The 13,638-nt window shown below is 41.7% G+C and overlaps 1 protein-coding gene across 1 annotated transcript; it reads right to left on the bottom strand.

The window, feature by feature from the left end:
• Window positions 1-633: 633 nt before the first annotated feature.
• ANKRD1 (ankyrin repeat domain 1) lies at window positions 634-9,072 on the bottom strand. Its single transcript, XM_010410678.4, has 9 exons — window positions 8,666-9,072; window positions 7,315-7,494; window positions 5,353-5,490; window positions 5,156-5,263; window positions 4,430-4,528; window positions 3,235-3,333; window positions 2,992-3,090; window positions 2,741-2,839; window positions 634-1,548 (listed from the first exon to the last, which is right to left on the bottom strand). Exons 1-9 carry the CDS (start codon window positions 8,693-8,695, stop codon window positions 1,438-1,440), a joined length of 963 nt encoding a protein of 320 aa, XP_010408980.2. The 5' UTR covers window positions 8,696-9,072; the 3' UTR covers window positions 634-1,437.
• Between the last annotated feature and the right edge of the window lie 4,566 nt (window positions 9,073-13,638).

Below are 13,638 nucleotides of genomic sequence, written 5' to 3'. Positions count from 1 at the left end.
AGTTTTTTACAGTGGAGGTGGTTAAACACTAGCACAGGTTGCCCAGAGAGGTGGTAGATGTCTTAGCCCTGGAAACATTCCAGGCCAGGTGGGACAGGGTTCTGAGCAACCTGATCTTGTTGAAGACACCCCTGCTCCTTGCAGAGGGGTTGGAGTAGATGAGCTTTAAAGGTCCTTTCCAGCCCAGACTGGTTTGTGATTCTGTGAAATGGGACATGATGCCCTGGCTGGCAGCTCTGAAGGTTGTCCTGCTTCTGCTAAAGCAAAGGGAGGAGTGTCTGCCTTTCCTAACGGGACTTGGCATCTCTCTTGGCTTGGATAACTGGGGCTGTCTCATGCTCTACACTGTAGTGACTAACCAAGAAATGATATTTTTTAAATCGAACTCAGTAATAGAACTGTAATTTTTTACTAGCTGCTCAAAATACTGTCTTTCTGCTTTCACATGTGCTTCCATTTAACAAAATAAGAAAGAGATGGGGTTTATCTAACAGTGGCAGGGAGGTACTCAAGGGATGGCTGCTCTTGGCAGCTGAGACTTTTTTTTAATTTTTAAGAATTTTACAGCAGACAAGATGTGAACTTCCTTTAAAAGGAGACAAAATTACCTCATGCACACTCATCACTCCATCATCCACTCGAGCAAGTAAAAAGAACCACTCTGTTTATTTAATCTGAAATGGATCAGTTCAAAATGTACAGAAAAAGCAGTACAAATTTACAAATATACATAATCTGATTTTGCATTCTTCTATCATCATACTTAGTAGTAGTCTAGTTTTTAAAAAAACTCACTTCCCTGACACCGTCTCCTCTCACCTTCACAACATTGTATCTGAATCCTTCAGTCCAAAGGGGTACGTGGTGGTTGGAGCTCTGTCCTCAAGCTCATTATCAACCACGATTGCCAAACCCTGAGTAAACACCATTCCTCAACTACTTCATTAAATCCACTTGGCACCTCAGTATACCTTCTCCCATTGCTCTTCCACATACCACCACTCAATTCACAGGTTATTTTAGTAGTGAGACAAGGCAACAGTTGCAAGTATTTTCTGTTTAGAGCTATTGGAAGGCTCGAGGAAAGTTGCTAATATGGTTGAAAAGGCTGCCATTTAAGACAAAAGGATTTATGTTGCTGGCAAAGATTGCATTTAGAGCAATTGCATCTATTAAAAAAAAGCTTAAATAATATTGAGGATCATTAAAAATTACTTATAAATAAATAAATAATAAATAGAAATAAATAAAGGCATTTTAGAGCTAGTGGAATTTTAACACTCAACTTGTCTTTCAAAATAATTTCTTTGCAGGTTTTTTGCAATTTTCAGTGAAGGCACCTCAAATATCCAGTGCCTTAAGGCCAAGGTTCAAGGACATTTTCATCCAGGTTCGTGGGAAGCATTTCAAACACAAAGCATGGTCTGGTTTCTTTCTTCAGAATTTACCTAGATGAGCACTCTTTTTAGAATTGTCTTTCAGGCTGTTGAATATCTCTTTGGTGCCATTCTGCCACTGAAGAACAAGATCCATAGGAGTTTTCCCTTCCTGGTTAAAAGAAACAGAGGAAGTGGGATCTAATTTCATCTGCTGATGGCAAACACTTGTTCAGTGCATCTGAATGATGTGAATCCCTTCTGCACACACAGGCTTAGACTTACTCTCACCCCCCTGAGATCAGAGTACTTTTGCTCTACAGATCTAGTCTCAGTCCTGGCCAGACCCATGATGAAAATTCCCTGGGTTTCAGTGGGTCTAAGCAAATGCTGTGACGAGCAGAACGTGCAGGTGTTTCTTTTGTTCTAGTTTCAAGTGATTAGAAATATATTTAGGTGCAATCTCAGTAAGACACTCTTCCATTTAATTCAGAATTCAGGTAGGAGTTTAAATAGGGTATGAACCACAGTAATTGAATAGGATCAACTGTGTGCAGACAAAATCTGAGAGAGCAAGTCTCTGGCCTTTGGGGCTGTACCTTCCATCATTGTCATACCCTGATGAGGGATAATGCTGGGAGCAGCCCCACTTGAGGGGGCGTAGGCAGAGAGTAGGGAATACAAAGTCCTCCAGTGACTGTTTTCTTCCTTGTCCCCTGGAGTTTTGACTGATTGTCAGTCAAAAACATTGACTGGCAAGGGTGAAACACATGCTACTGCTGCTAGGTTTGGGTTTGGGAGAAACAGTCCATCAAGTGCTATCTTTTAACAAGTGGTCACAGGGCTCCAGCAACGCTGCTGCTGCTGCAGTGGCTCCGAGCACAGCCAGGTGTGGGGCTTCTCTCTGCTCAGCCACGGGGATTTGTTGCCCAGCCAGTCATCCAGGTGTAGTGCTGGAGCTTGCCCTCAGCTGTGGGCTTAACAAAAAGGAGATTTCTTTTGCAAGCTAAAATCTTTGTTGTCTCAGTGGTGGTTGAAGCCCAGGAGTTGTGAAGAGTGTCTGTCTATTATATCTTTTCAATATATTATATGAGTAATTAAAATAAATCATAGAAAGGTGTGATGTTGTCTAAGTAGCAGATAGTGGGTTCTAGTTGTAAAAGAGGTACTGGGATTTCCTCTTTTCCCTGACCTCCCCCAAGTTACACTCTCCCTGTCGCAGCTCTGCTTTAATTATCTCTGAAGTGATCTAATTAAGTCTGTTCACAATAGTCTCTCCCAGTCCTGAAACTGATGGAACTGCTCTGGTGGGAAACTTATTTTAAAGCGTTTTAAAATTACTTCAATTTTGTGCCATTACTTACGCAGTTCTTTAGAGTCAGGTCTGCTCCGTGCAGGATCAGGAGCCTGATGATTTTGTAGCGGTTCAGCCTCACGGCGTCGTGCATTGGTGTGTCTCCTTCCTAGAGACATGGAGCACAGCATCAGTCCCGCCGGGCCAGCACTGCCAGCCAGCCCCAACTGCACAGGGATTCCCACAGGCCAGTGCAGCTGTGGAGGCAGACAGGAGCATGGTGCTCCCTGGTGCTGGCACGTAAGAGGTGTTGGTACTTACCCTGTCTCTGGCGTTGAGATCTGCTTCACAGGCAATGAGGTGCTCTCCGCAGTCGTAGCGACCTGTTCGCACAGCCACGTGCAAGGGCGTGCTGAGCAGCTGAGGGGTCAGGGGAGGAAGTGGTCAGTGGCATGGAACAGCTGAAAATTGCTTCAAAAACAGCTACCAGAAGCTATCTAGTAGGAGTAAGGGTCAGCTTTTCGTCTCCAATTAAAAAAGCTGCAGAATTCCAGAAGCACATACCTTGTCTCTTGCATTTATGTTTATCCCTTTGTCCAGTAAGAATTTCAGAACATCCAGATTCCCTCCCCGGCATGCCCAGTGCAGAGCTGTAGAATGAAGCTTTAATAGGAAAAAGAAATTTAAGGTATTTTAATACATTGGTATATTTAAAAACCCACTATTTTTATCAAAGTTCTAAATTAATCCAAGTTCATTTTTATGCAATTTAACCTAGAGCACTTCACTGTGATCACTGAATTGTTTCTAGTAACAGCTTTTCTTATTTTGCCCTAATTTCTGCAGTACTGTGAATTTCTCACTCTTCACACTCACTGCATATTGCTCCTAAAGACAGAGATCTTGGCAACACTGCTGTGAGAGAGGATGTGTTTTGTCTATTCTGTGAGCTTAGAAGTTATCTTTAGCCAGGTATATGGCTGGTATGTGCTGGTTAATATTTTTTATTCAATGCCTTTTGGGTTCTAAAATGCATAGAAATGAAGCTCAAGGGAAAGAATAGTTCTCTTTAAAAAACAAACAAACAATCCCCAAGTTATGCAAGTCCACAAAATGAATTAAAACCTTTTTCCTTTACAAGATTCAGTATCTCTGCCCTGAGCTGTGCTGGAAAGAGTGGAATGTCCCTTGATGGTCCCGCTCTGCCTGTCATTCCTCCTCTTTCTCACCCTCCGTGAGCACTGCTGGTTTAAGCGAGGGGGAGGAAGGCTGGCCAGCAAAGGGACAAAGACCAGAGCAAAGGGGAAAAAAGCAGAGAAGCAGCTGCAGAAGCTGTTGATACTCAGGAACCCTTGCAGGTGGCATTCAGGAGGAGCAGGGGGCTCTCCCAAGCACAGCCTTGAAATCCTGGTGGCGAATGTGCGTGTCGTGCTGACCCTGGATAGCGCTGTCCCTCGCATCTATCTCAGCACCTGCTTCAGGCTGACCTCAGCTCTCTTACCCTACCCGAGGCTTTGTTGTTTGTGGCACTCTGCTGGCCAGCATTTCCTGTGTTTTCCAACAACCATTTTGGCACAGGGAGGCAGACAGTCCCGCCTGAAACCTCTTCTCAACAATGTTATTTTAAGGATAAACTTAAAAGACATTGTAAGGCCTTTTAATACTCCTCCTCTATAAGAAGCATTTATATAAATGCTTCTCCTGGCACGTATAAAACAATGAGCAGTTTTTGGAAAGAGGTGTGAGTGGATGTGCATACCATGTCTTTCTGTTCAAGCCGGGCTCCAGCTTCCACCAACTTTTTCACCACCTCTAGATGTCCTTCAGAGCACGCCCTGTGCAGTGCAGTGCGTTTGAACTGGCAATTGCAACAGTGCAAAGTTAGACATTACATATGGCACAAAGATACCTTTAAATCTCTTCTCCCCTCCTCCCTAGGATGATGGCAAATACATGCTCCATGCTGATTCCTTTGAAAGAGCTAATGCTTTTGACACCTGAAATCTGCTGAATTTTAATAGCAACATGATAGTTGAGAGCTGCCTACCCAGCATTTTAAAGGATGGGAGAAGTATCTGCAGTATGGCATCCAGATTTAAAATGACACCTGTTGAGTTCCCCATCCAACATGCTACACTGTGTTTTGTAAATGCAGCTTATGCATTATGGAGTGTGAAGGCAGCCACTTATTGCTGTTATTCTGCAGACAAATTTCTTATCTCCTTTTCCATAGCATTGGAAGATCACCTGTTACGGAAAATCAGGTTCTCCTGGGCACCAACAGCTTTCTTTTAAATATAAAGGTAATATGACTTTGAAAGGTCTCAGTGGCCACTAGAAAATTTGATGTGCAAAACTTCCAGCATTTCTTTACTTCCCCCCACCCCTTTTTTCCTCTCATAAGAGTAGACTCTACAAAACCTCATGGTAAAAGTTATTCTTGCTCTCTTCTGTAGCAAGCTTTGCATTAGGAAGAAGACTGTACCTTATCACAGACATTTGGATCCCCTTTTTCTGACAGGTATTTTTCAATTACGGGCAACTTATTCTCCAGTGCAGCTTTGAAGAATGTGGGGATATCCACAGGTCCTGTCTGATGGAAAGAATATAGAGAGCATAAATGTGTGTGGCACAAACCCCCATTAATTCTTTTCAAGAATAAGGTACTTTGAAGTAACTTACAATAACTTCTGGTTCAGGTTTCTTTAAAACAGGCACTTTCACTTTCTTGCATTTTTTCTTCTTCTTCAGCTGGATAATTTTTTCAAGATCCTCCAAGTTTTCAAGTTTTGACCTGGCCTCTAATTTCTTCTTCTTCAGCTGAAACAAATCATGGAAGGCAGCAAGCTGAGCTATGCGACCACCTCTCCTTTTCAGAGTGGCAGGACAGCACTGTGATACTGTTCAGCTGAATGCAGTTAAGACTGGAGGAACTTTGAAATAAATTTTCTGTTTTAATATTTTTTTTATTTGCAGAGAGAGCTAATTGACCATTAGAATAAGTTGCTAACTATGTGAGAAATTCTACCTCATCTATAGTTTTTCATATACCATTAGACCTCTTCCTAACTTCTTCCTGATCCATAGGTTGTGACACAAATTTAGACCAGGAGTCAGGGCAGCACTGCAGTCTCTTCTGGCACACCAATTTAAAAAATCTCATGTGCAGCTTATGAGAGCTGGAAAGCTCCTGCAGTTTTAGCTGACTTCCACCAAGCAATTTTCTTTAATCACTTATTTTTTAATGATGCAGCCCCTAATTTATTGGAACTTAATTCTCTTTGCTTAAAAACATACCCTCAAGTGAAGAACAAGGTTTAGAATGATCTTAGCATTTCAGTCAGCAAGTGTTGTTACTTTTTGGGAAGCCACAAAGAATGTCCTCAGTGTCCTTGATGGGGCAGTTCAAAAAATGTTTAAGGCTTCTCCAAACCTGCTTGTAAAAAGCATCTGGGCATAAAGTCAGTGTGGGGCACTGCTGACACCAAGGGCAAATGTGTTGCCTGAACTGAGATCCCATGAGGTATCCTTGACTTCAGAAGGGAGATTCACAAACAAGGGGTAACTCAGGGTGAATACAGATGACAGATTCTGTCCCATGGTGTGATTCAGGGTAAATACACTGGTGACACCCTGTCATACGGTATACAGTTTTGTCAACTGAATTCTTATTCAAGTTATTTCTACCTCTTTATTGTTCTCTGCATTTCTGGTTTGCTCTGCAGATCATTGGCCTAATGGAAAATAATTATGCTGACGGTGAATCAACTGGAAACCCACAAAGTTCTTAGGAACCTGCTTTGAAGGAACTCAAGAAAACCCCTCTGTAGCCAGTAATGATGCCTCTGTTGAAGTTTAAGAAGTAGTTTTTCTTCTAATGTTTCTGGGACTGACTTTCTCACTCTTCATTTTTTAGAACAAAGTCTTATTCCCCCTGCTAAACTTTATCATTTCCAAATCACTTTAAATTTTTAGGCCAGCTGATTGCTTATTCACAAAAAGAAATTAAAGATATTACAGCTACTGTGTTTTGGAGAGAAAAAGCTTCAGTTCTTAGGGATTTCTTAGGGATCTCCCTTCTAGGGAGAATTGTCATGCTCCAGGAATAGAAAATGATACTTTTCTGTAGACCAGTATGAATTTCCTTTGTAACTCTTCTTCCCAAATGTGCTGGTAAGTGTAATGCCGTGTTTTCATAAAAAGAATATTTTCATGGTAAGTAAGGGTTCTGGCTTGAGAAATGCACTCTTACATATTTTGTGGGTTAGTTATTTTTGGTAGCAGTCATTAGGTGTGCAAGCTGAAGGTGTCTCACTGGCTCTAATTGCCCCCCCCCTCACTGACAGCCAGCAGCAGGTGACCCCTGGGCAGCAGGAGCCCTCAGGCTTTCAGTCAGACAGTACAGGGGGTGTTTTAGGTTCTGCCTCAGAGTGTTACTGCCCTCACCCACAGGCTACAGAGGTGAGCAGATCTCTATGGTCTTCAGTGGACTTCAGACCAACCTCCTTTTGTGGGGGTCTTCCAAGGGTTTTTCTAGCTCACCATGCATGTATTTCTAACTTAGAGAGAGGCAAGACTTCAAGGACTGCAGCAGGAAATGCACAGAGGATGATAAAAGTCCAAGCAGAAAACCCAAGAGCCTACCTCTGCTTCTAGTTTTTTCTCCTTCTCATAAGCCAGATCACCTCGAGTCAATGAGTGCTCAGGGATTGTCTTTAGGTCCTCCTGCTTCTCTAATCTTACGGCAGCTTCATACTCTCCATTTTTGAAGTCCTCAGGGAGGAAGCTGCCAGTCTCTTTATCATCCACCTTCTTCCCTGTCACCTGTAAATGCAAACATGATATAATCAGCGGAATCATGACTGCAGTAGCCACCACCTGGGAACATGGATTGCCTAGGGCTGATTGCACCTCATTCCTGCCCACTCTCGGAGCATGTGACAGCCAGGGCAGGCCCTTCTGCCCGCGCCTGGGTGAACTGTGGCTAGGGCACGTCTCCCATGCAGTTAAATCAGGTTGCTGAGTAATTTCAAGGCTGGTTTTATCCATCACTGTCAGTACTAAAGTCCCATTTATAGCAGAATGGCAGAAGCTATGTGGTGCTGTGCACCAGCACAGCTTTCAATAGTTATCAGAAATATTTCTGATGTCCAATGAAGTGTGTGCAAAGAGATAACTTGTTAAACTTTGTGGAGACTGTTGTGTATTTTGAGCGTGGTTCATGTGGCCTAGACTGCCTTTCTATTTGATCACCTTGTAAAATTGTGTTATAGAGTCTAATACAGAAGAAACTGTCAGAACCTTGCCAAAGAATTTAAGACAGCATTAACTATTTAGGCAGTTGTATCTTAACAAAGCCATCTGGGAAAATAAATGCAGTGTTTTACTGAATCATTCCTGTTTTCCCAGTTTCTCCCTCAGATCAGACATTCTTGGTCTGAAACCTGCAGTGGAATGTCCCATTACTTGTGGTCTAGACATTATTTTTCAAAGACTCTTTTACATCATGAACAGCAGTGGCTGTAGGAACTGCTAGTTTATTATTAGAAAACAATACTATTATTAAGCTGCTCATTTAGTCTTATAAAATGCTGTAGCTTCTCTGCATTAATATGTTGTACCAGTCCCTTATTAGATTGGAATTACTTAGTGTGATCATAAGATTGCTGGCTTCTAAATATATATATATATATAAATTAAAATCAAGGACAAAATCAAATAGCTAAATTTTGGTTGGTCTTTTCCTGGTGAACTGTGCTGTTATGCCAAATCCAAACAGCTGTGTAATTGTATCTGTGGTGAGACCCTTTCCCAAGGAAAAGTTAGAAGGAAAATTTAATGATACAGAAAACAATACATAAGGGTTTGCACCTAGAGCACAGAAGGGCTGGTAACCTGCTAAATCAGTGATCCACAAAGGTCATCTTTCTCTACCTGGTGTAACAAGTCTAGAAAGAAAAGTAATTGTGAGTAAATCAAAGGAGGTTGCACCTACCAGCTCTTCTACTTTCATCATCATCGTCATGTTTGCTGCTGCTCGAAGGCTGTGCTCCTGTAGGGCTGACACCTCCCAGGGCTCAGGCCAGCTCTGCAGGGACCACCACACTCTCTGCACTTATATATCTTTGGGAGAACTGTGCTTGAATGAGATAATCTTCCAACCTGGGAATCCAAGTATGCCCCTTGTGCTTGCCAGCTGAGAGGTGGCTCACGCTCATTCCAGACACGTTAACGAGCCAGATCTGGTGTCGAGGCAGCAAAGGGGCGTCAGTTGGGCGAGGAAGGGTGAGAGCCCCACAGTCTGACCACACCAGGACGGGAATCGGGAATCGGGAATGAAATGTGAGCTCACCATTCCTTTGGCAATGACTGCACTGCTCAGCAATGCGACTCATTCTGTGCTCCCAGTGCCCACTAGGACAGCTGTCTGTTGATACAGCATTATAACTTCATCTTCTTTTTCCTTTTTTTTTAATTGACATTCAGGTGACTATAAGACACAGGAAGGGGTAAGTGGCTTATGTACAATGCTCATAGCAATATCTTCCTGATAAATGGATTATTACCTCTAAAGTCTCCAAAAAACATTGTTTTCATTGCTATTTATTCTTGGATGATAAACACTTTTAGGGGAAAGGCTTTTTCTCGTCATGATGACAGTCTTCTATATTTGTTGGAAGGAATTCTCTGAAGGGATTACTATACCAGAATGATGTCTCTGGTGCTAAAAGGGCCTATGACATGATAAGTTACAATCAGTGTGAGATATCAAAACAGTAAGATTTGCATTTTTCTGGACCCTTGTCAATTATTATAAGCCAAATAATAAATTATGTCCTATTATGCGAAAGAAAAAAAAAACTGAAAACTTAATACTGTTTTCTCAGGCAATATTTTCCTTCTGGATATGAGGGAATAGGGGCCCAGAAGTGATTTGTTTATTTTTTAGGATAAGAGGAGATACACACAAATATATGCAGATAATGTGTGTGTTTTGGGGAAAAAGAGCTATTGAATCCTTTGGGAAAGCTTTTCTTATGCCATGAACCAGAGTCATCTGGAATCAGGAGAATGATCACCAGCAGAAGGCAGTTTTATAAGAGGAAGATGCACTAATCTTTGCATTCAAAGAGTGTGGACAAATGCCAAGAAACACCAGTTCTGTGATTGTGCAATGCCTGGGGCTCCTGTCCGGTGAGGTATGCAGGTCACCTGGCTGAAAGGAATACAGCAGCCCAGGTGCTTCAAGTACAACATGTACATAAGTGCTTCACCAAATCGAGACCTATCTCGGGGGTTGTTTATATCATTAGCATCATTAGCATGCTGCATTCCTGACATTGACCTTTCAAGGTGTCTCTCCTCTGAACTATCCCCCCGTAATCCGAGTACATCCAAACTTGTCCTCTGGTGCCCATCATACCTATGCCCTCCCTTTCCCTGAAATGAAGCTGGATATCAGGTGGTTCCTTTACTACTCAGAATATATATGACATTAGGGGATGAGTCCCAGAACTAAAATAGAGTATGTGCTAGCAACACAACCTTTCAGAGCGTTTTTTTCCAGACTTAAGTACAGCAACGCTATCATCCCCTAGTGGTATGCTCTGAATCACATTGCCAGGCTTTTTTTCACTGCAGTTTTGTACTCCTGCTGAATGTCTCTATGACAAGAGGCAGCTCGGGGTTTTTCTTGTGTTGCCACAGCTTACCTCAATCTGTTCAGTTCTGTGACTTTTATTGTGTCTTAAAATCCACAACCCTAACAGGATGGCTGCATAGAGTGCTTCTAGTTTAGTGGAAACAGATCACAGCAGAGACCTGATTCAGAAAGAGAAATGTAGAGGTTTGCTTTTAGAACAAAAACTCTTTAAGGAACTGTGAGCTTCCTCCGGACTTGTTTTTCCTGAAAGTTACTTTTTCCTTTTTTTACTTTCCCTTTTCTTTTTTTTTTTTTTTTTTTTTTTTTTTTTTTTTTGGTTTTTGTGTTTTTTTAGCAGCCTGATATATAAAACTGACTCAACAAAACCTAAAGTGGAAGCTTTAAGTAGATAGATCTTCCTCTACAAATGGTACATAAATCCAGAGCCAGAGTAGCTTTACAGGAAACCTCAGTGCTCTGAGGGGAAACAGAAACCAAATTCTCACAAGTGCTACCACAACACCAAAGCTTATTTATCTTTAAAACATCCCATCCCTGATGACTAAAAGAATAATAAAGAATAGAAAATTCCTTGATTATCCCGTTTCTATTTTAAAGTAGTGGCACCCAGAAACCCACTTTAACCAAAGGCTGGGATCTAAATTAACCTAACAGTAAATGCTTTTAAGCTAAATGTCATGTACACAAAGGCAACACTATTGAAATAGCAGAAATGCACTGATTTGTATCAGCTAAGACTCTGGGCTTATCACTGTTGCTTAATATTGGAGGGGGAAGTAGTATAATGGGCTTGTAACCTTGTACTGGACAGTAACCACTCAATCACCTTTCATCAAGTGATTTCTCGTTAAGGTGGTAGTAGCAGATGGTCAGTGGGTGATGTGTAACAGGAATCTGAAAAACTCTTGCCACTCCACTGAAGGATAAGGGCAGAGCAATCATCTGCAAGGTGTGAGGCAACTGGATATTGTCACCAAAATCCTCCACAGAGAAAATACGAAAGGACAGTAGGCTCAGCATGACAGGGAGAAAACTGTAGCACACCCTGTTCCCTGCTAGCAAAAAGGAACTGTCTGACTCAAGTAAAGAATGTTTGTAATTAATTTTTTTAAGTGATTAATGGTAGAGTGAACTTATCATGTGTGATACAAATGATATTGCCTCTTCCTGTCAAGTGTGTAACCATCGTGTTTTCACGGTGTCACTTCTCTACTCATCTATCTTACATTTTCCAGCACTCTGCCCTTGGCTCTGTCCATGCACCCACAGATGCTGCCCTGGGATGCCACTGTGCCTGGTTGCTTGTTGTCCTTTTCCTGCTGCTAAGTAAAGGTATGAAAAAATCAGTTGCTAGGGAGTGGGTATGCACCTAAGAGGTTATTGAGCCAGCAAACTGTTCCACGTGTGTGCAGTCAAGATAAATTTATAACCAAGGTACACAGAAGAAGTAGCAACCCACAGATTACTCCTCCTGGATTAGTGATCTGTTGGTGTGTAATGGCTTGTTTATTTTGCAGTATGTGTGAGCATCCAGCACACCTTATATATCCACATGCAACAGAGCAGTATATAATTGCATACTGCAAGAACTGCATTTATTTCCTCCTCTTTCTTTTTAGCTCTTGATCTTCCATAAAAGGCAGGAAACACTTTTATTTGTCTAACGTATACTCTCTGATATTTTTGTCAAAAAGGTAACTGATTTGGGAATGAGTTAACTATGATGTAATAATTATACCATTCATGTTCTAACTTTTTCAACATAGGCATATATAAAAAGTGGTCAGGGATTGCTACATTATCTGATTAGAGACTACTTATCAATGTGTATTTTTGTGTCCAAAAGTGCTAAAGGGAAGTACATTGTCTTCTCAAAGGAAAAAAATCCCAGAAAACTTTTTCACCCAGGTATATTAAGCTAGTCAAGTACAAAATTAGAATATAAGAAATTATTGAATTAAAAGACGAGGTTACAATTCCATTTCATCATATTATTATTGAAGAAACAAAGAATTCGTAGTCTAGCAGATTGCTGGTCTGGCCAACACAGTTCTCTGGTGTCAAAACTCAAAGCAGCAATGAGTCAATAGTTGCATCACTTAGGAAGAGCTTAAAAAAGCCTCTTCAAATTACACAAGGGTTGGGGATTTCACATAACAGAAGAAAATACAACTGTGATTTCTATTCAAAAACAAGGTATTTGAATATATCTGAGGCTGTGAGCTTTATCATAATGGCATTTCTACAACACATGAATCTAGATAATTCACCTTAATGGATCTCAGCTAATAAGCAAGTGCAGCAAAACACATCAGAAGGGTTGTTATCTGTGGTCAAATGGGTTTATCTCTTGGCTGCTTGCCTTTCTAGTTAGTGATACAGGTCAGGGTCCTTCTGCTCCAGCACACCTGTGCTGATGCTGTTAATGTAGCCTCTAACATTTGTATGTGGTAGACGATGTACATTATGCCCTCAGCTGCTGTAAAAAGGCCTATCTGTGAAAGCGTGGAGTTGTCTTAAAGGTTTCTGCCATGCAGAAATACTCCAGAACAACTCCAAGTCAGGGAGGAAAGGAAAAGTGCTTGAAGTAGAGAACAGTGAGTGCCTGCAAATCCTGGCCACCTCAGTCATGATCCAGCACTGGCCACTTGCTCTCCAGTAAAGCATAGCCAGTACTTTTGAATGACAACAAGGGAGAATTCATCTTCTCTCTGGAGAAGCTGTGGCATTTTTAAACTTTATTTTTATTTAGAATTTCACACTGTCTAACTTAAAGCCTCCAGTTTTTGAATCTTTGCCTGAAAGCTCCTAAGTACTTTCTCTCATCCCAGTAGTGCAATGCATTTCTTCTCTGTAAGGGGCTGCTATAGTTTTGGGTGATAGAAACATACCTCTGAGATGCCGCATATCTTGCACAGGACAAAATTCGGGTCCTAGCTGTCCTTCTCTCTGCTTACATAGCAAAAGCAGCAGCTCAGGAGACACTGGAGAGATCCATTGGGCAGCAGTACAAGACCTCACAGGCTGTACCTGAGGAAGTGATGGTCACTTGCAACTGGCTGCTTCTATTTTAGGAATTCCACTCTGCAAAGGTGTCAGGTTTTGTGTGGGACTCTAGACAGCAGTGACCAAATAACACCCAGCCATTACTTTTCCCTGTAGCCTTACATTAGAGCATATGTTGAAGTATCCAACAGGATTCCCAAATCACTCTCCAGGCAGAATCAACCAAATTGCATTCCTCCCAAGGGGAGACTTTGGGAAGCCATCTAGTCCTAGTTTCTGTTCAAAACAGGGTCAAAATT

The sequence above is a fragment of the Corvus cornix genome, chromosome 6, assembly GCF_000738735.6.
Source record: "Corvus cornix cornix isolate S_Up_H32 chromosome 6, ASM73873v5, whole genome shotgun sequence".
In the NCBI taxonomy this organism is placed as follows: Eukaryota; Metazoa; Chordata; class Aves; order Passeriformes; family Corvidae; genus Corvus; species Corvus cornix.
This window is presented reverse-complemented; position numbering and strand designations above follow the sequence as displayed.